Raw genomic sequence first — 20,206 nt, 5'->3', positions numbered from 1 at the left:
TTTCTCCAATTTGTCCAGATCATTTTGAATTTTGACCCTGTCCTCCAAAGCAGTTGCAATCCCTCCCAGTTTGGTATCGTCCGCAAACTTAATAAGCGTACTTTCTATGCCAACATCTAAGTCGTTGATGAAGATATTGAACAGAGCCGCTCCCAAAACAGACCCCTGCGGAACACCACTTGTTATACCTTTCCAGCAGGATTGGGAGCCATTAATAACTACTCCCTGAGTACAGTTATCCAGCCAGTTATGCACCCACCTTTAGTAGCCCCATCTCAATTGTATTTGCCTAGTTTATTTGCATGACTGTAACTGAGAACAGAACTTGGTCCTGGCTATTTAGCTTACATGAACATTAAAAAAGCACCGATAATACAGGAGGATTGTGAAAGTGTGGCATTTTCTGAGGCTTGAGGGTTCCATCTGGAGTTTGTTGGTCCAATGGTTCAGGGGCTAGCCTAGACTCAGGAGACCCAAGGTCAATTCCTGGCTGTGCCACAGGCTGCCTGTGTGACCTTGAGGCAAAACAAAGAAAACAACCAGACTCCTTTGTTTCTGTATCTACAAAATGTGCATTCTCTGCCAAGCACTGATGATGTGATATTAAAGTCTGTGCAGTGCTCAGATACTATGGTAATAGAGACAATGGAAGGCCTATCTCAGATAGTCTGGCTCACAAAGCCAGTTCACTTCCAGTCTAAGTTAAAAGAAATTAAAGGGCAGTGAGCAGCTTTCCCCCTCTCACTCGACAACCTTGCTAGCAGTATCAGCAGAGGAGCTCAGGATTGAAGGGAGATGAAGACTGAAACTGCACTCTTCCCCATTCATGGTCAAGGCATATCAGCAAGGGAGAATGGAGTAAACTGCAGTGCAGCTACCCGAGATGTACAGTGAGTCTTTAAGTTGTCAGTCTAACACCTTTCACAAGCACTGATTCACTTGATATTCATTAATTTAAAAAAATCGTTAGCCCATGAGCAATTCTGAACCCTAAATCTTCAGTAGAAAACTTTGATTTACTTGAAGAAGACAGAGGAGTTTCATAAATCCCAAGCCAGCCTGCAGCTAAGACCTGGTAAGTTTTTTATTGTAGAACAGAGGAAGGAAGAAACAAAAGTTTCATCAGATTTTGTTTTAGCGTTTGTTCATGAGCAGGGCTATAGTATAAAGTTTCTAACCTTTCTTTTTACTTATGCTGGCTGCCTTTTAGGGAGGAGCTCTGCTGAAGCCATTGCTCTTTTGTGATCCAGACTATTCCTTCCAATTCCCTATAAACCCCTTTCAGCTTCATTATAGCTTTAACTGAAAATTGTTTTAAGAGAGCTATGAACTTTTTAATAGCAAGTGTATGGTCTAGACTGTAACTAAGAATTGCTCTAAAATCCCTGAAAATGTAGCTTTTGTCCAATTAATGGAAGAAAGACATTTAATTGTTGTTATAAAGTGAATGGATCTAATTAGGGAGTAATATTTATTTTTGAGGGTGGCTTTTTCTTTTTTCAATGTTGCTTTCATGTGTGAGACCTTTCTTTTCTAGGCCAACTACTTTTGGCTCTAAATCCCACTGCTTAAGGCCTTGTAAAATCATTCCTTTTCCATAGGTCTTTGGCAAGGGCAATAGGATCCAGTTTCTAAACACAGACACTTAAAGAAAACCTTAAACAGAGGCAAAAAGCATTTGACTGCTGCTATTCTCCAAGCACAACTAAAACAATTCCTAATAAAAAACTCACTTGACCATAAAATAAGCTAAAATGCTTTAAAATGAACTGTGGATAAGATGGATAGCTCCTGCTTTACAAAAAAGTAAAGTTCTATGTGTGAACAAGTATTTTGAACAATGGGATCTATCTAGAAAAAAACAGCCTCTATAGTAGCTACTGCCAATGAACTTCTCAAGCTATGGAGCTATAGGGGCTTTTTCCTCTTCTGCAGAGGGCTTTTCTTTTGCTAATAGCTGCATAATAGTGACTCTTCTGAGCCCGACTGTAAACTCAGGCAGGCAGGCCACGTAGACTACAGCTGGTTCCCTAGCTGACAGCTCTGTTCAGGAGCTCAGGGACAAAAGAGGATCCCAGTGATTTGAAGATCACCACAACCACTTTTCATTATTCTCTGCTGCTGCTTCCATTGAAAGGATGACGAGGTCAGGGAGCGCTTGTCTTCACCTGGGGGAAAGCCCCATTAAAACAGTAGTAGGAATGGAGTTCTTTAGACTTTTTCAAGTCCCCTTGTGATTGGGAATTCAGAAATACAATCCTTCCCGGTACATTTTATTTTTCTTACAAATCTTTTAGCTGCCAGGGGCTGCTTGTCTCTGCGCTGGTTGTGATGGTTATGCCAGTGCCAGGGTTACATACACTCCATGAGGCTGTTTTCTGCACCCCGGAGTGATGTTAAAATGTGTCAGAAATAAAGCCTAATGTTATCTCCTTGGAGGGCATTTGCCTGGTCTGAACTGAACACCTTTATACTTCACTTCTACTTTGCAAAATTAAAAGCCCTTTAAGCCCTTTTCAGAACAGCAGCATTACATTTCTTTAAAGGAGAGAGGCAGCTGGAATTCAAGTGGAATCAACAGCCCTGTCTTACTTTTTATATCAAAGAGAAATTGTGCAGATGATACATGTTATTACTGATGCTGTTTATTACAGTAATGTCTAGTGACCAGCTAAGAACAATGACTTGATCCTGACAACTTCATGTCAGACAATGATGATGGGAGTGCTATAAAAGTGTAGTTATTTTAGGTGATCAACCAGTGCCCCCTCTATTGTGTTGATCAAAATGAGCCTAATCATGAGATAGCATAGGGGAGATGGAACTAAAACCATCAATTTTTTAAAATAAACAAACATTCCTTTTTCAAAACAGTTTTTTTGGGGAAATGGTTGCTTCTTTTGAAAAAAATTAAGTGAAAAAACAAACGTTTTCAGGGTTTGGTTTTTCACTGAAAAATTAAAACATTTCCATGAAAAATTCAGGAAAAATGTTTTGTTCCTTTTGAATATTTTGACAGAATATATTTACCATTTCCCGACCTGCTTTACTCATGCTCTTAATAGGGGTTTACACTTTTCAGGAGGTGGCACATGAAGAGGACACAAGTATGCGCGGTGAGGATAATGGTGTCATGTAGCTCTCAAAGTCCGATCCTGAATCTAGCACTTTATTACAGGAGAGTCTGACTCAGGAGCAAGTGTGAGCCTCCAGCTGTTTAGGGCTGACTAAGGAGAGGCAAGACTGATATGTTTACGCTGTAATTAAAAAACCACAGCTGGCCGGGCGCAGGCTAGGGGGCTATTTAATTGTGGTGTGGATGTTTGGGTTCAGGCTGGAACCCAGGCTTTAGGACCCTGAGTCACCTGGCACAGGCCAGCCACAAGTGTCTAATTGCAGTGTAGACATACCCTGAGAATTCTGAGGCAGGGGGACCTACAACTATGAACACTAGTTGTCTGAGTAGCACTTCTTTAGAGCTTGTCAATCCCTTATAAATTTATACTACTCCTGTCAGGATTCCCTCCCCACTCTGAACTCTAGGGTACAGATGTAGGGACCCACATGAAAGACCCCCTAAGTTTATCTCTAGCAGCTTAAGTTAAAAACTTCCAAGGCACAAATCCTTCCTGTCCTTGGAACAGTATGGCTATCACCACCAAGTGAGTTAGACAAAGATTCAGGAAAAGGACCACTTAGAGTTCCTGTTTCCCCAAAATATCCCCCCCAAATCCCTTTACTCACTTTCCTGAGGAGGCTTGAGAGCAAACAAGGTGAGCACAGACCAGCACCTTGGGTTTTTAGGACACTAAAAACCCACCAGGTTCTTAAAACCAGAACTTTATAATAAAGTAAAAGAAGCACCTCTGTAAAATCAGGATGGAAGGTAATTTTACAGGGTAATCAGATTCATAATGGAGGATTCCCCTCTAGGCAAAACTCTAAAGTTACAAAAAACCACCACCAAACCAGGAATAAACCTCCCTCTTAGCTAGGGAAAATTCACAAGCTAAAACAAAAGATAATCTAACACAGGGGTCTACACCCTTTCAGCAGCAGTGTGCTGAGTCTTCATGTATACACTCTAATTTAAGGCTTCGAGTGCCAGTAATACATTTGAATGTTTTTCAGAAGGTCTCTCTATAAGTCTAATATATAACCACACTACTGTTATATGTAAACTAAACAAGGTTTTCAAAATGTTTCAGAAGCTTTATTTAAAATTAAATTAAAATGCAGATCTTAGTTTAGTGTGATCCTTGCCCTTGCTTTTCCTTGCTGAGTTTTCCAATGTCTGGTGGCACCTATTTAGATACTTTAAGCTGCACACAGGCTTCTGAGTTATAAGTTGATAATCAGCTGGCAGAAGGCCAGCAGCTGGAACCCCAGATCGGCAGCTGAAGTGAGTGGTAGGGCTGGAGCTGGTGGCTGGTAGGGCTGAAAAGGGTCAGAAGCCTGGACAGTCTGGCAGGGGGTCTGCGCTGGAACTCCAACTGGAGGCAAGGTGAGTGGGGCTGTGGGGACCCTGGCTGGCAAGGGGCCAGCAGCCAGAACCCCAGAGCAGCGGGGGGCTGACTGCCAGAGCTCTGGGGTTTCCACCACTGGCTCCTGCCAGCTGGGGTCTCAGCCCGCTGCCAGCCTGGGGTTCCTTCCCCCAGGCCAGCAGTGGGTACTGAGTGGGGCTGTGGGGGGGGACCACAGCTGGCAAGGGGCCAGCAGTGGGAACCCCAGAGCAGAGGCAGGCTGAGCAGCTCAGCCCACCGCTGCTCTGGGGTTTCAGCTGCTGGCTCCTTGCCAGCTGTGGTCTCAGCCCGCTGCCAGCCTGGGGTTCCTTCCCCCAGGCTAGCAGCAGGTGCTGAGTGGGACCTCGGCTGGCAAGGGGCCAGCAGCGGGAACCCCAGAGCAGTGGTGGGCTGAGCTGCTCAGTCCCATCCTGCGTGCCATGAAAAATCAGCTCGTGTGGCACCTTTGGCATGCGTGCTGTAGGTTGCCGACCCCTGATCTAACACATTTCCTTCCTATTACTTACAATTTGTAATCTTAGATGCTTAGTTCAGGTATGGCTTTAGGGGATGCATTTTCTCTGCCCTGGTTCCTTGCTGTCCCAGAGAGCACACACACAGAGAGCACAAAACAAAAAGCATCTTCTCCCCTTATTGGTCAGGTGCCAACCAGGTTATTTGAGCTTCTTAACCCTTTACAGGTAAAGGAGGGATTTTAAGTAAAAGCAGGAACCTAGTGCAAAGACAGTCCATTTCCATTAACTTGAAAAGGGATCTGGAAAGTCATTCCTCCCTTCACACATGCTAAAGCTGCATGCAACTCCCCTGCCCTCTCTCTGGAGCCACCAAATGGTGAACATGTCCTTTTTAAATAAGGCCAGTAAGATATTCACAAGCATATACTCTACTTCAAAAAAACCAAAACAAAACACCACGCAAATATCCTCTTATCTTGCTTGCCTGCCTTTGAACTCTCTCCTTTCCAGTGACACCAATGAAAAACAAAAACCAATCCAGAAACTCTTGGCAGAGCAATTGCTTCTTTCTGTAATGCCTCACTTGGGGCCCCAATGCTTTTAACTTTCACTTTTTATTTAAGCTCAGCTCACTAGGGATATACTTAATGCTTCTGGTTTAAGTTCTCCCTACCCTTCCACTGTGGTTTGAGCCAGCTTATCAGCTCTCCTCCTATGCTGCTGTCACCACTATCTTGCTCAATTAGAATAACTCACATACTTCATGCACCGTGAAGAAGTCACTTACTTTAGATTTTTTACATAAATCCCGGGCATCATAAAATTATATAGAAACAAGTGATTCCCAATGTATCCTGATCCTACTGCCTTCCACTCCCTTATCTACTCCAGCACCTTTAATGCAAAAGGTAGCTTCAAAAGGGCCAGATCTTTTGCAGATGTAAATTATCACTCCATTAGTCAATGGAGCAACACTGATTCATAGCAGCTGAGGCTGTGATCCAAGAAGCAGGCTCTGTTTAGCTAGCATCTCAGAAAACTCAATAACAGGCAATTATTTAGTTAGAAATGTCAGTTGTGAATCAAGTAACTGAAATAAGCTGTATGAAAATATTGCCATTGGTGAGTGGGGGGGGGGAGGGAGAGGCAAGAGAAAAATAAAATATACTCTTACCAATAATCCAGCAAAAATCCACAAAGCTAGTCCCCCAAGGCAGAGCTGGTTAACAGCAGAAAAGGGCATGTCAGGTCACAACTATTACTATAAACACTTCTAAGCAACTCATCAACTGAGAATCTAGGTGGCAGATCTAGCAACTAAAAAGTCCAAAGATGGAAACAAAAATAACCTAAAAAAATCCTTTGGAGCCATTAAATTCAGAGAGAGGCTAAAAATGTCTTAAAATAAATGCAAAAAGCTGGACTTCATCTCATGTTGCTATAGCTCAGGCCACATAAAGGACACTTTCAAGGCTGGGACATGTTGTTATAGCTATGTCAGTCCCAGGATATTTTAGTGAGACAAGGTGGGTGAGGTAATACCTTTTATTGGACCAACTTCTGTGGGTGAGAGAGAGAGCTTACCTCACCCACCTTGTCACTTTAATGGATACTTAGTACAATTTCTCACTCCACTCCTCCACCCTCAAAGATAATTTCAGATCAAGACAACCCTTTAATGAACTCCACCACAAAAGTGGTAACTTGGAGGGTTGCCATGACCTCATATGTGGCCAAGATGGCCAACACAGAGGCTGATTGCTGGTCATTGAGAAGTACGATGGATGCAGTTGTAATTCAGGCTGCCAAATGGGATGAACTTACTCATAAGGACAACAGAAGATTTAAAAAAAAACTTTAAAAAGTCTTGAAACAAATGGAAAATGTTTTAGTGTTGGGGAAAAAAAAAGTCTGTAATCCTGCTGCAACATTGCCAGGTTTTTTGGGGAATTCAGAGCAGGCAGAAGGGTGGGAAGCAGTGAAATTTGTCCACATATGAATACCACAAATTTTAGGGCATTGTATGTGTCAAATGCTCCCAGGAGCAGAAAGACAGGGAAGGAAGCTGACGGTGCTATAATTGCACCATTGTCTAATATAAATGATTTCAACTGAATTTCACAACCCCACATCAAAATAAAGTATGAAAGTCTTAAATTGTTGCTCTTCCTGAATTTAAATCCCACCATCTACAGCAAAAGATGAAATAAGACCCAAACAGCTTTATCCCCAGAGGAACATGCCTGCATCTGTCATCTATCCAGCTACATTGATGCTAATTTACAGTGACAAATCATATACATTTTCAGAAACAACAAACCATATATATTTTGGGAAGCAGAAGCAACAAACAAGGTCCTGGAAAAAGTGATGCAAATGATTGATTGAACTTGACTCTGCACATGAAGAACTGCAAGAATAAAGCTGCCTTAAAATTTAAGTTATGCTTTTACAATTGTAAAATAGAATAAATAATTAAATCCACAAAGACAAAATAAAGCACATATTTAAATCTTCAAGGTTTATACAAGAGTGAAAGTCAAAGAATGGGTGAAATATAACATTGGCTTTTCTAAGAAGAGTAAGTATAGCATGTTACTTTAAAAGTAAGAAAAACTTTTAAAAGTAACACATCCTTTGCTACATTATACCCAGGGCCAGTGCAAGGATATTTTGTGCCCTAGGCGAAACTTCCATCTTGCGCCCCCCGGCCCCATCACATACATTATACACAATACACGGTCTCAGAGTAACATGTTATAATTTAGAATTTATGTTTCCGCGCTTTAAGTTTAGCAAATTTAGAAACAAGTTCCTCCAAGTCAATGCTGTGAGCAATGTCATGGTCTATTGACAAAGTAGATAGCCCAACAAGTCTTTGTTGCAACATTGATGTTCGCATATATGTTTTTATCAACTTGAGTTTCGAGAAGCTTCGCTCACCGCTGGCCACAGAAACCGGGAGAGTCAAGAGGATGCGAAGAGCAATAACTGCGTTAGAGACACTATCTGTCAGCTTATTTTCCCATATGAAGTTCAATATATCTTGCGGTGATGAACTCCTTTGGACTCGTCTTGCAATAGCTTGCAATTCACTGCACAAGTCAAAGGCATCAATATCTTTGGATTCACTATGTTGCAAAGCTTTCTCCAGATTCAAGCAATGTTCCATAATTTGCTTTGGTGTTTTATTTTGCAAACTGTAAACATCATATATGAAGCCAAATACTGAACTAATTTGCTGCATCAATGTGAATCTTTCTTCAACCGAATGTATTGCTGTGTCAATGACTGCAAAGTAAAAGTTCACTTTGAATTTTTCTTTCGGATCATAAATAGGTTCGTCATCTGCTTCATATGTGAACTGCTTCCTCTTCTTTCTAATACGGATTGGATCTGGTTCAAACAGTGCGGTAATCAACTCCTCCGCAAGTTTCACCTGCATTATACCAATGTTTCTCAAGGCTGCGTACATTCTGCGTCCCACAAGAACTTCTTGGTTTCTCAAGTTGATTATGGCATCCACATATATTTCAAATTCTTTGCCTGAAGCTGTTTGATTATGTGATCTCAAAACAATATGTTTCATACACAAAAAGAAGAAACAAGAAACTTGAACTAGAAATGGTTTTGTAAGAGCCTTGCATCAACTCGTGATGTATTGCCAGTGATCCTGGTCAGAGTATTTGTTTCTATAAGATGTCTACAAGAGCATCATAGTTGTCACCAATGACAAGCAGGATTGAAATTCTCCCCCCAAGAGAGACCTAAAACATGATGGCTCTGGATTACAAACCAGGACACTGTCCCTCACAGGCACCTCCTCATAACATGCCAATTTGCTCTCACGACAGACATCCATAGAGGAAATACTATGCATTCAGTGGTCTCACACTGGCCCAAGCAACAGATGACAACTAACTAACAGTCCATCCAACTTTTTTTGACTGCTTCTGGCACTGTGTGGGGTAGCGGTGCCAGGACTGAGCACGTGATGGTGCACTACAAATCTACAAAACTGAGGCAAGGTGCTGGGCCTAGAGTCTGCTGAGATCTGCTGTCCTGCACCAAGTGAGCACAGCCTCATGAGGGAGAGAACTCAACAAAAACTATCACGCTCCTTCTGCATGATTCCCGAACACTTTTCTAGGCGCTGTAGGGGTCACGTCACAGCTTTAGGGCCGTGCTGTTGCAGGCAAAACCACAGTAAGCCAGGGCTTAGAAGTCAGACAGGGCCCAGCCCAGGGACTCAGGGGGTATGGGCAAAGCAAATCGGGGGCCCTTCCATAAACATCTTGGCATACTCTATATAACCATGTATAGGAATGTAAAACATAACTAGTGAAATACATTCAAAAATTATTGTAATAAATTGAAAAAAACTAAATACATTATTCAAAATATTAAAAGCTGCAATGGTATTATACATTTGCAAATTACTGATGTGGGGACGTTTGCTGGTGATTGTGATGGTGGTACCAATGGCGTGGCTGGGTTGGAGGAGCTAAGGGGCTGGGCTCGGTCGGGGTACAGGGTCAACCGGGGCTGGCTCGCGCATGGGGGAGTAGGGCTGTTCAGGGGGGTGGGTCGGTCAGCTCAGAAGGGGTGGCTCGAGCTGGGGGAGGGCTGTGGGAGGGAGCGGTGGTAGGGGTTTCAGTCTCAGAAGGACGGGCTCGAGGCTGGGGTCCAGGCTGCTGGGGGGGATGGGGTGGGGGATGGAGGTCGAGGGGGTGCCTGGGGACTGGGGAACTCAGCTCTGCTGAGCTGCTGTTCTCTCAGCGTCCAAGGCACAAGGGGAGCAGGGAGCAGGACGCAAGGACCATAGGGGGTAGGAACACGCATGAGGTCCAATGTGGGAGGCACTTGCTTACTGCCAATGCGTGAGCGTGGCGTCCCCTTATTCTTCTCTCTCCACAAACCACACTGCTCGAGACGACCGAGGGGGGCGGGGGACCGGGCGCACTGGGCTGGGGCGGGCCGACCATGGGGGCGCCTGGGCTGGCGGCCGCGGGGGGCCAATCTCAGGTGCTGGCTGCCGGAGTGGCCCATGAGAGCAATGGGGGGGAGACCTCTGCGGCCAGGCCCCCTGCCCACCCCCGCGGCAGCAGGAGCGGGGCACGAAGGGCGCTGTCAAGCGCCAAAGGCAGCGGCGGCCTGCTGCCACCTCCCCCTCCCGTGGGACGCGCCAGGCCCGGCGGCCGCACGATCGATGGGGTCCGGCTGCTGCTGCTCTGCCGGGGCAGCACTGCTGCTGCTCCTGCTCCTCCAGGGACAGGTCCGCGCCGCCGGGCTGCTCCTGCCCTGTGAGTGACCCAGCCCTGGGTCCGGGTTAGTCCCGCGTGTTGCCGAACCCCGCTATTGCAGCCTGGCTGCCCAGCGCCGTCCGGGGCGTCCCATGCTGAGAGCCGACGGTTCCCGCTACCTCCAGACCTGGACAGCAGCTTTCGCTCTTTGCCTCGCCCCCCAGAACCGGTTTCTGGCCCGGCCTGAGTCTGCCAGCACTTGTGTGCCTGCTTAACTTTACTTCCCTGGGGGGTAAATGAGTGGGACTTACAGGGGTGGGGTAAGTTAAGGCTCAGGCTCCCACACTGCCAGTGCTCAGCCCCGGGGGGCGCCCTGGGCTGCCGGGCCACCGTGGTGGCGTGCTGACCCCGGGGGCACCCTGGGCTGCTGGGGCTGCTCACTGACCCCAGGGGCGCCCTGACCCCCCGCGGCTGCGCCCTGACCCCGGAGGCGCCCTGGGCTGCCGGCAGCTGTTGCCGCCAACAGCTCAGACTACCTACCCAGCAGCAGCCGCTGCAATCATTTAAAAATTTTTTGGGGGGTGCCGCTTTTTGGCGCCCCCAAATCTTGGCACCCTAGGCAACCGCCTAGTTCGCCTAAATGGTTGCACCGGCCCCGATTATACCCAGTAGATTTGTAATAGGAAAACAAGCCTCAGCTAAATGATTGGTTAATTTATTTCTAAAGATAATCCCATACATCCTATTATTCATAATTGTCTTGAAATCATTCGGTTCTTAAAAAAAGTTCTCTTCTGCTTTCACCTTTCCTCCACCATATTTCTTTAAGCAACTGTCTTATGCAAAGACAAAGATGTGAAACCCCTCTATTTCCCAACGCATCTAGAATAGACTTTTGCATGTTTTAGTAGCAGTATTTATGGTTTGGCCAATCAAAGAAATACTGTCCTCAGAAAATTATTTCTTGGCTGAGGTAACATTTACACGTATCACCTTCTATCTGAGGTATTTAACACATTTTATAGAAGTTTATTAATTTATCCTTGAAATTATCCTGAGTACTAAGCAAATAAGTAGTGGTTTCATTTTACAGATGAAGAAACTCAGAGATTAAGGACCAAATTTTCAAATGTGTCCACTAATTTTGGATACCTCTGGTTTTGGATGCTTAATTAAAACCCGATTTTCCAGATCTCCGAGTACCCAGAACTCCACCCACAGTCAATGGTTCTTGCAAGTGCTAAGCACTTCTGAAAATAAGTCCCCCTTCCCCTCCCCCCCAAAAAAAAATTGCAAGAGAGAAGACAGACATTTAATATATGGTTTTGAATGGGAATGTTTCTCATTAAAACTGAATGTCTCATATCTGAGCACACACCAAAAAAAGTCGTAAATAAGAGTATTCAAAGACATTTTCTGGTTCTGATGACATTACAAACAATTCCATCCTAACATGCTAATAGCTACCACGATGTCAGTAGAATAACCTGTTAACATAATCGTCACTCTGATCTTTGTAGCCTGACAGAATAAAAAGAAAGAGGCACCTGGAGTTCAAAGTATTCAGTAAACAATACTTTAGTGCTAATTATATGTGCCAGTTGGGTGCCAGTACAGTTTCCATGCATATTACCTCCATTTTTAGTACATGCGCCTCTTTTCTAAATACAGCTCTTATTCTTTCACTAAGAGCAGGTTGAGCTCCACACCTGTTCTTGATTTCAGACCATTAGGAGCCTTATATCTCACATCACCTCTGCAAACCATGTAATTTCTATGGCTAATGAGAGAATCCCTGAAGTCACTCTTGACCTCAGATCTTCCGTATGACACAGCACAACATATTGCTACCATTACACCAGTAAGGTTGCTCCAACCTTGCCTCTCTCAGTTATTTAAAAGGCTGAATTTGCAAGGTGCAGGGCACCTTTCTGAACTCCCAATGACTTCAACAAAAGCTGAAGATGCTCAGCAACTTTCAGAATCAGATCTGAGTTGATTATCTTCAGTTTTGTCAGCATATTGACTCATCATTGATAAATTCTTCCTCTAAAATATTGTACATAACAAGTTTCTGAGTTGAACTTGTTTAGGATATGCTCTTAGATAAGAGTATTTGTAAGGCCTTAAGAGATTACAAATTAAAACCATTTTTAAAGCTCCCCAATTTCATATGTACACTTGAGTTAAGATGTGGGCATTTGTGAATTTACTTAGATTAGTAGCTTGGCTTAAAGCTGTCTGCTTTTTGGACAGCCCCTTTGATTTACCATCCTGTGGCTAAATCACTGCAGGAATTTGGAAAAAGCCCAACTCTATTTGTTTAAAGTCTGATCATGCGGCTTTAGCATTTCTAACTGATCCAGCAGCCATTTGCTTTTAATTACCATTTGCTTCAACTGCACAAGTAATGAATGTGGTGGCTATCACATCCAACTTTTAGGCTATGTAAATTTATGAGCTGGGTGGAGCAAACATCTTCATGGCAGCCTAATTATAATTTTAATTCAGACAGTGAATCATCTTAATCTAAATTTTAGCCAAGTCTTTATATATTTAAAAAAAAGAAAATGAAACAAGCCATATATGAAAGATTCCACATAACACTCCTGATTCAGTTCAATGGCTATTTCCTCATCTCCCTAGTCTGGCTGCATGACTGTAGAAAGCTTAAAAAAGCAAGCTGATTTAATGTTTCTATTTATTTAAGGTGTCCAGTTTCCAGAGGAGTCTGTGACTAGTGGTTTTAAACTCAATTTAGGATTTAAACTCATTTTCAGCTGGGTCCCTGTGGACCAGCAATTAGAAAAGGAAAGGAGTTCAAAGAAGAAAGGTTATAACCTTTCAGTGGTATGTTTGTGTGGTCTTTAAAAAAAACAAAACAAAACACACAACCAACCACAGCATCTTCTGTTACCATTCTTCCTACATTCAAAAAACACTGCAGCCCAGAGCCAGGTTAACAGCCTGCTGGTACAGAAGACTTTATGGGTAGATACACATCAAAACTCAGCAGCCTTTTATGATGGCTAATGCTAATATACACTTTTCCCCTACTAACTATCATAATGAAAGTCTTATCTCAATGCCCAAATCTCTCATTTAAAAAAAAGTCACAAGAATCTCAACAAGACACACAAAGCTAAAAGTATGTACAGAATCTTTTTTTGCATATTCAGGAGCTGTATACATCCTATTAATTGTTTTGTTACAGTTACACTTACTGGTTCCAACTAAGATTGAGACCCCACTGGGCTAGACACCGTACAGGCACATAGTGGGAGACAGTTCCTACCCTGAAAAGCTTTCAGTTCAAACAAACAGACAGTAGAGACGCAGGATGGAGGAGAAGCAGAAGTGAAGTGACTTCGGTCCAGTGACAGAACAGAGAATCAAGTGAGATCTCCCAACTCTATCCACTAAACTACACTGTTTTTGTTTTTTATTACCCAGTACTTGCATCTGTCTGCACTTTTGGGTACCATGAGAATACTCTGAATTAGCTTGCCCCCTATGTAGTAATGTCGTTCTCAGTTGTCAAGGATACTTATGTGAATGATGTTCCAATGTCATTAATTCAGCTTTAGGACTTGGACCAGGGGTGGGCAAACTACAGCCCATGGGCTGGATCCGGCCCATCAGGGCTTTGATCTGGCCCACGGGATTGCCTCCCCCCCGTGGCACTGCGGGCCCCCTGCCACTTCCAGAAGCGGCTGGCACCATGTCCTGTGGCCCTTGGGGGTGTGGTGGGGGCAGAGGGTTTTGTGTGCTGCCTTTGCCTTCAGACACTGCGCCCCGCAGCTCCTATTGGCTGGGAATGGGGAACTGCGGCCAATGGGAGCTTCGGGGAAGGTACCCGCAGGCGAAGGCAGTGTGCAGAGTCCTCTATCCCTCCCTCCTCCCCCAGGGGCCACCGGGACATGGTGCCGGCTGCTTCCGGGAGTGGCAGAGGGCCTGTTTTAGCCCTGCTGCACGCCGCTGCTACCCCAGAGCCACTCCAGGCCCGAGCCTGCACCCCAACCCTCTGCCCTAAGCATCCTGCCACACTCACACCTTCCTGTACCCCAACCTCCCTTCCCTGAGCCCCTCCTGTACCCCAACCCCCTGCCCTGAGCCCCCTCGTACATCCTGTACCACTTCTGCACCCCAGGGTGCAGGCTCTTGCCCTGAGCCCCTTCTGGCACACGGCACCCCCTCACACGGCACCCCCCTGCCCCAGCCCTACATTCGTGGCCCTCCATGCGATTTCCCCACCCAGGTGCGGCCTTTGGGTCAAAAAGTTTGCTCACCCCTGACTTGGACTCTGCCGATATGCTGACAGATAAGCTTATGTTTGGATGCACTGAGCTCCCTGAATATTGATCTTTCAAGTTAATTTTTTTTCTTCTATCAGTTCTGGTAAACATATAGGACCAAAATCTGCCTAGAATCCATACAGGAGACTCCCACTGATTTCAATGGGAGTTGTGCACATGCCTCTGAAGGTAGAATTTGGTCGATCAGAGTATATAAACTTCTTATACAGGATGAGACAGACTGACTACCCCTTTCCTGCCACAAAGTGGTCCCGAGCCCAGATGAAAATTGTCAGTTTCTACAAAAAAGGCTTATGTTTGTCCTGGTCTACAATATGTAGGCATGACCCACTCATAGCAAAATAGTGTGGTGTCTGAGACAACCCTGGGAGTGAAGATGATGGGGGTTACATTCTTCTAGCAATTCTCAATACTGGGTGTGGTTTCTGAGCTCCTGGCAAATTTCCAGTATGGCCTGAAATTAGTTACCCTGCTTTAAATATCTATAAAGTCTTCTAGCTTATCCATTATATTTCTTCAGCTTACATTTTATACAATGATATGTGGAACAGTGTATAAATATTGTTTTCAGCAAAACTTTACTAGACCCAGCTCATGCTGATGATATGTTAATAGTCAGACTTAACATGGCAGGAAGATGGATTTAAGAGACAGACTTGTTTTCCAAGATTTATTCTTTTTAACTAAAGCATTTCATTTTAGAGGTGAGCAGTCTAGCAATGCCATTGCAACACAGAGGCCAGGCAGCTGAATGGTGACCAGAGGTGACACTAGAACTGACAAAATCCTGGTTTCTGTATAGCCAGCTGACCAATAAAGCCAACCATTCTAACATTGAGCCTCTATTAAAGTTCTCTAAAATGAAGTGCAGACATTTTTACAATGTCATTTAACCGCCAATATCAGGATAACCAGGTTTGGTCACCCTAGTCCTACCAGATGTCCCAATTTTATAGGGACAGTCCAGATTTTAGGTCTTTTTCTTATATACACTCCTATTACCCCCCAACCCCCATCCTGATTTTTCACAATTGCTGTCTGGTCACCCTAGGTGGGACTGTCACAGAGTGTCTTAGCTGGTTGTACTGAAATCTGAGTTTTGTCTCCATTCCAACTGTTCTGAAAAACACCTACAAAATTTGCTAGTATAGCTACAACAATCGTCCATGTACTTTTGTACTTAAGGATCCCTTTCAAAGAATAATTTTAAACAAAGACCCTCACTCCAAAATAAGTAAAGAGAAAAATCTAAAATAGAATGTTATTTATTTTAGTTAAGCAAATGAAATAGAAAAAGTAAAATTGTTCTGAACTCAGGTGTTGTGTGTGTGTGTGTGTGTGTGTGTGTGTGTGTGTGTGTGTGTGTGTGTGTGTGTGTGTGTCTCTCTCTCTCTCTCTCTCTCTCTCTCTCTCTCTCTCTCTCTCTCTCTCTCTCTCTCTCTCTGCTCCGGCTACAATCTGTCTATTTTGGGAAGATGTTGGGTTTAAAAAGTAAATGAAAAGTTGTTCCAGGCCCACTTGAGGTTAGCTGATAAGACGACAATCTAGAGATGTCATACTGTTGGAATTCCGGTGAGGGAGAGGACAGAAGCAACTCTGGGGAGGTGGAAGGGTTATGTGAATGAATGAGAACCCAAACCCACTCTCCCCAAATTGCTCTCTTCCCTGGTTGTGTCTCTTTTCACACTCAGCATGTTGTGGTCCATTTTTGTAACAGTTATAGCGAAAAAAGTTAGTTGTGATAACTCATTAAACTGGAAATGATCCAAAAACCAGTCTGTGTGTGGAAGTTATTAACGGCAACTGAAGTCTCAGATGTGGTTCCAATCATAGGTGCTGACTCTGTGGGTGCTCAGCATCCACCAGCCACAGCTGTTTGGCAGCACCCCCAATTAGCTGATCAGGGCATCACCAAGCAGCTGATTAAAGGCTGGGGGAGAAGTTAGGGGAGGGCGGAGACCAGCGAGCAGGCGGGGAGGGGACAGAGCGGAGCACCTACAGGGGAAAGAAGAAACTCAGTGCCTATGGTTCCAGTTGCTATATTTCTTTGAGATTTGTCATCAGAAAAGATGTACAGACCGACCCACTGCAAAATGTACACCACTGCACACTCCCCTCTGATTTTTTTTAAACTTGCTATGGTTTGATCAGCTCACACTGAAGAGGAGGCCAGACTGAAAATGGAATCCTAAAATGGAATTTATAGCCTCAGATTCAAAATGTCCCCGTTTTTCATTTCAAATAATGTATGCATCTGAGTCTAGATCCATGACCTGTGCAGTCCACCAATTGCTTCCTCCTTCATGCTGCCCCTCTTTTGTACCTGCCCTCCAATTCCCTCTTTTTCTTGGCTGGTGGACTTCCATATGCTCACACAATTTTATCTCCCACTTCAATACTGCTACTTTTTCACCACCATCCACCCTCTGCTACTACCTCCTCCTCCTCTCTACCAATTTCTGCCTCGAACCTTCTCTCCTTTTTGATGCTTACTTTCAGTCTTTGTCCATTTCTAGAACAGTTCTCATCTCCCCATTCTGGTAATCTGTTGTAACACAGAGTGGCGCTCTCTTCCTGCTCAAGCAGCCCATTTTCCTGTTGACCCAAACTTATAATGTAATTTCATAATCCACAAATGAGATACTACTCCCATGAATTATCGCTTAAAAATTGATTGAATTGCATTGTCCATAACTCTGCAATCCATCTCTGACTCTAGAACAGTGGGGTTTTAGGTTATAATAAAAACTTAGTTCAGAAAAGATCCTGAATTTCGTTTGCTTCTTTTGTCAGAAAATAAAAGTGAATGTACCTTCGCATTTTGAAGAGGAGGCTGGTAACTAGAAGGCCGATAGTACATCCTCTGAGTAGCATCAGTGTGGATGTCTCCGAGAAATAGCTCCTCCACTAGGTGATCTAAATTATGGTGTAGATACTGCTTCTCTACTCGGATCAGCTGAAGTTCATGCATGGCAAAATTAAGAGCTCTGGTGCATTCACAGCCATTCTCTTCTCTCCACAAATTGTAGCTCACATCCTGCTCCCAGGGATTGTTGTCTGGTACAAATCCAGGACATGTACGGTTCACCAACTCGCTTAGTTTTTCGGCTATTGCTTCACTGTGGCAGATGATCTGAATGTTATGTAACTGGTAATCGGCTTCAGTTCCCCCTCGGATGATCCAGGATGCTTGACGAAGACGAATTTTACCACGGATAACTAAGGTGTAGGTAGGGTTTGTGCAGCGATTACCACCGTAATAAAACTGGTAGGCCTTGAATGTGTTGTTGTTGTAGAATCTATAGGATCTTGTGATAAACTCTGGGCCTGATCTAACTTCACAGCTGTAGAGGATTGAAAATGATATAAAACAAACTTTGAGAGAGAGAGAGAGATACTACACTATCCTGCTACAGTTAATAAGATGGTCAAATTCTTATAGTGTGCACTAGTATAGTACTGTAGAAACACTTCAAATGCATTATCTTTTTATACCACTCAACAGCCTGTGGTACCTACATAGCCACAGTGACTGTAGTATCTGAGCTCCTCACACAGTCTTTAATGTATTTATCCTCACAATGCCCCCATGAGCAGGACCCTACCAAATTCATGGCCATGAAAAACGTGTCATGGACCATGAAATCTGGTCTCCCCCCGTGAAATCTGGTCTTTTGTGTGCTTTCCCCTAAACTATACAGATTTCATGGGGAAGACCAGAATTTCTCACATTGGGGGTCCTGACCCAAAAGGGAGTTGCGGGGGGGAGAGGAGGGCAAGGTTATTTTACAAGGGCTGTGGTATTGCCACCCTTATTTCTGTGCTGCCTTCAGAGCTCGGTGGCCAGGGAGTGGCAGCTGTTGACCAGATGCCCCAGCTCTGAAGGAAGTGCCCCCCCCCACCATACCATGCCACTCTTATTTCTGTGCTGCTGCCTTAAGAGTTGGGTGCCCAGAAAGTATCAGCTGTTGAATGATGGCCCAACTCTGCTGACAGCAGCGCAGAAATAAGGGAGGCAATACTATACCATGCCATCCTTACTTCTGCGCTGCTGCTGGCGGTGGCTCTGCCTTTAGAGCTGGGCTCCCAGGCAGCTGCTGCTCTCTAGCTCTGAAGGCAGCGTTGCTGTCAGCAGCAGCGCAGAAGTGTAGCAGTACTGCAACACCCCCTACAATAACTCTGCGACCCCAACCCAAACTCCTTTTTGGGTTAGGACCCCTACAGTTACAACAGCATGAAATTGCAGATTTAAATAGCTGAAATAATGAAATTTAAGATTTTAAAAATCCTATGACCATGAAATTGATCAAAATGGACTGTGAATTTGGTAGGGCCCTACCCATGAGGTAAGGAACGACTATCACCTTCATTTTACAGATGGAGAACTCAAGCACATAGGCAATTAAATGAATTGCCCAAAGTAACAAAGAAAGTCTGAGGAGGGAACTGAGCTTGGGTTTTCCCAAGTCCCAGGTTCCTACGTTAATCTCTGGGCAGCCCTTCCTCTTCCTCCTCTTTTATCACAATTGGAATAATAAGTTCTTATGTTCTTTCTTTAGCTAACACTGCTTTAAATTGGAAGGAAAAAAAAAAGTGTAGTTGCTCCTAGGAAAAGTTTACCCCAATCTGTCATTTTATCAACTATATTTTCTTTCTAGGGCTACATGATTTTTGAATCTGAAGCTTAATTTTGACCATACTGGTTTGAATGTTTAATCTTGTTCATATTTTTGATTCTGTCTCAGGAGTGTTATGAAAAGGAGTTCTTCCTCATAGGAAGTGGCCGCAAAATAAATATTTCCTTTTTAAAAAAATAGGAAATTTAGAGAAAGGACAAGAGCACTGAAATATGCACCTTAACTGACCACAAAACAGGTACAGTATTGGTAGCACGCGTGCGAACTTCCCAAACAATGTAAATTTTTAATATTTTATACACACACACACAGAGCCATCAGATGGTAATGCTTTCTGGCCACCTGAATGCGTGACCTAGAGGTGAGAGAGGCTAGGTTGTTAATCCTGGGGAAGATTTTCAAAGGTACAAAGGGGGTTAGGCTCCCAGCTCACATTGAAAGTCAAACTCTCCTTTGAGTGTCATCCAGGCTGTTTAAAATAAATACTTTTCAAAAATAGTAAATTTAATAATTATAAGCTCAGAAGGTTATACTTTTCAGGTCAATTTTCAATTTTTCATTTAGTGTGTTGAGAACTTATTCTTTACACAGACATATTGCAATGATCATATAGAGAAAAAACTACATTAGAAGAATGTTGTTTAGGTTTCAATGTCAAGCAGCTAAAAATTAGTAAGCACCAGAATTTAGGTTGCCCATGCAAACCTTGATTTGTCACCCTTGTGTGTACATGTATGTGATCATGTAACAGAAGCTTGTATCATAACAAGACCCCTGAAAAGTGCTAGGTAACCTAAATAGAGGAGTTGCTCCACTTATAATAGTTTTAGGCTTACAAATCCTAGTCTAAAGTCTACTGAAATAAATGGAAAAACTCCCATTGCCTTTAATGGACTTTGGATGAGGACCTCACTTTTTTGGTGTATACCTATACATGTGTGGAAAATGTATTCTTTGATCAGTCATTGATGTAAGCAGAGTCAGGATGAGCTCTACCCTGACATCTGGTGGTGAATTATGGGGAGTGTGGAA

The 20,206-nt window shown here is 43.9% G+C and overlaps 1 protein-coding gene across 1 annotated transcript in view; it reads right to left on the bottom strand.

Annotated features, from left to right (window-relative positions):
• The window catches only part of APCDD1 (APC down-regulated 1), a 43,841-nt gene that overhangs the window by 9,617 nt on the left and 14,018 nt on the right, over positions 1-20,206 (bottom strand). The window contains exon 3 of the mRNA XM_032773999.2: positions 17,350-17,881. Within this exon, the coding sequence (XP_032629890.1) occupies positions 17,350-17,881 (532 nt within the window). The remainder of the gene's footprint in view (positions 1-17,349; positions 17,882-20,206) is intronic.

This window comes from Chelonoidis abingdonii, chromosome 2, assembly GCF_003597395.2.
Source record: "Chelonoidis abingdonii isolate Lonesome George chromosome 2, CheloAbing_2.0, whole genome shotgun sequence".
Lineage (NCBI taxonomy): Eukaryota > Metazoa > Chordata > Testudines > Testudinidae > Chelonoidis > Chelonoidis abingdonii.
This window is presented reverse-complemented; position numbering and strand designations above follow the sequence as displayed.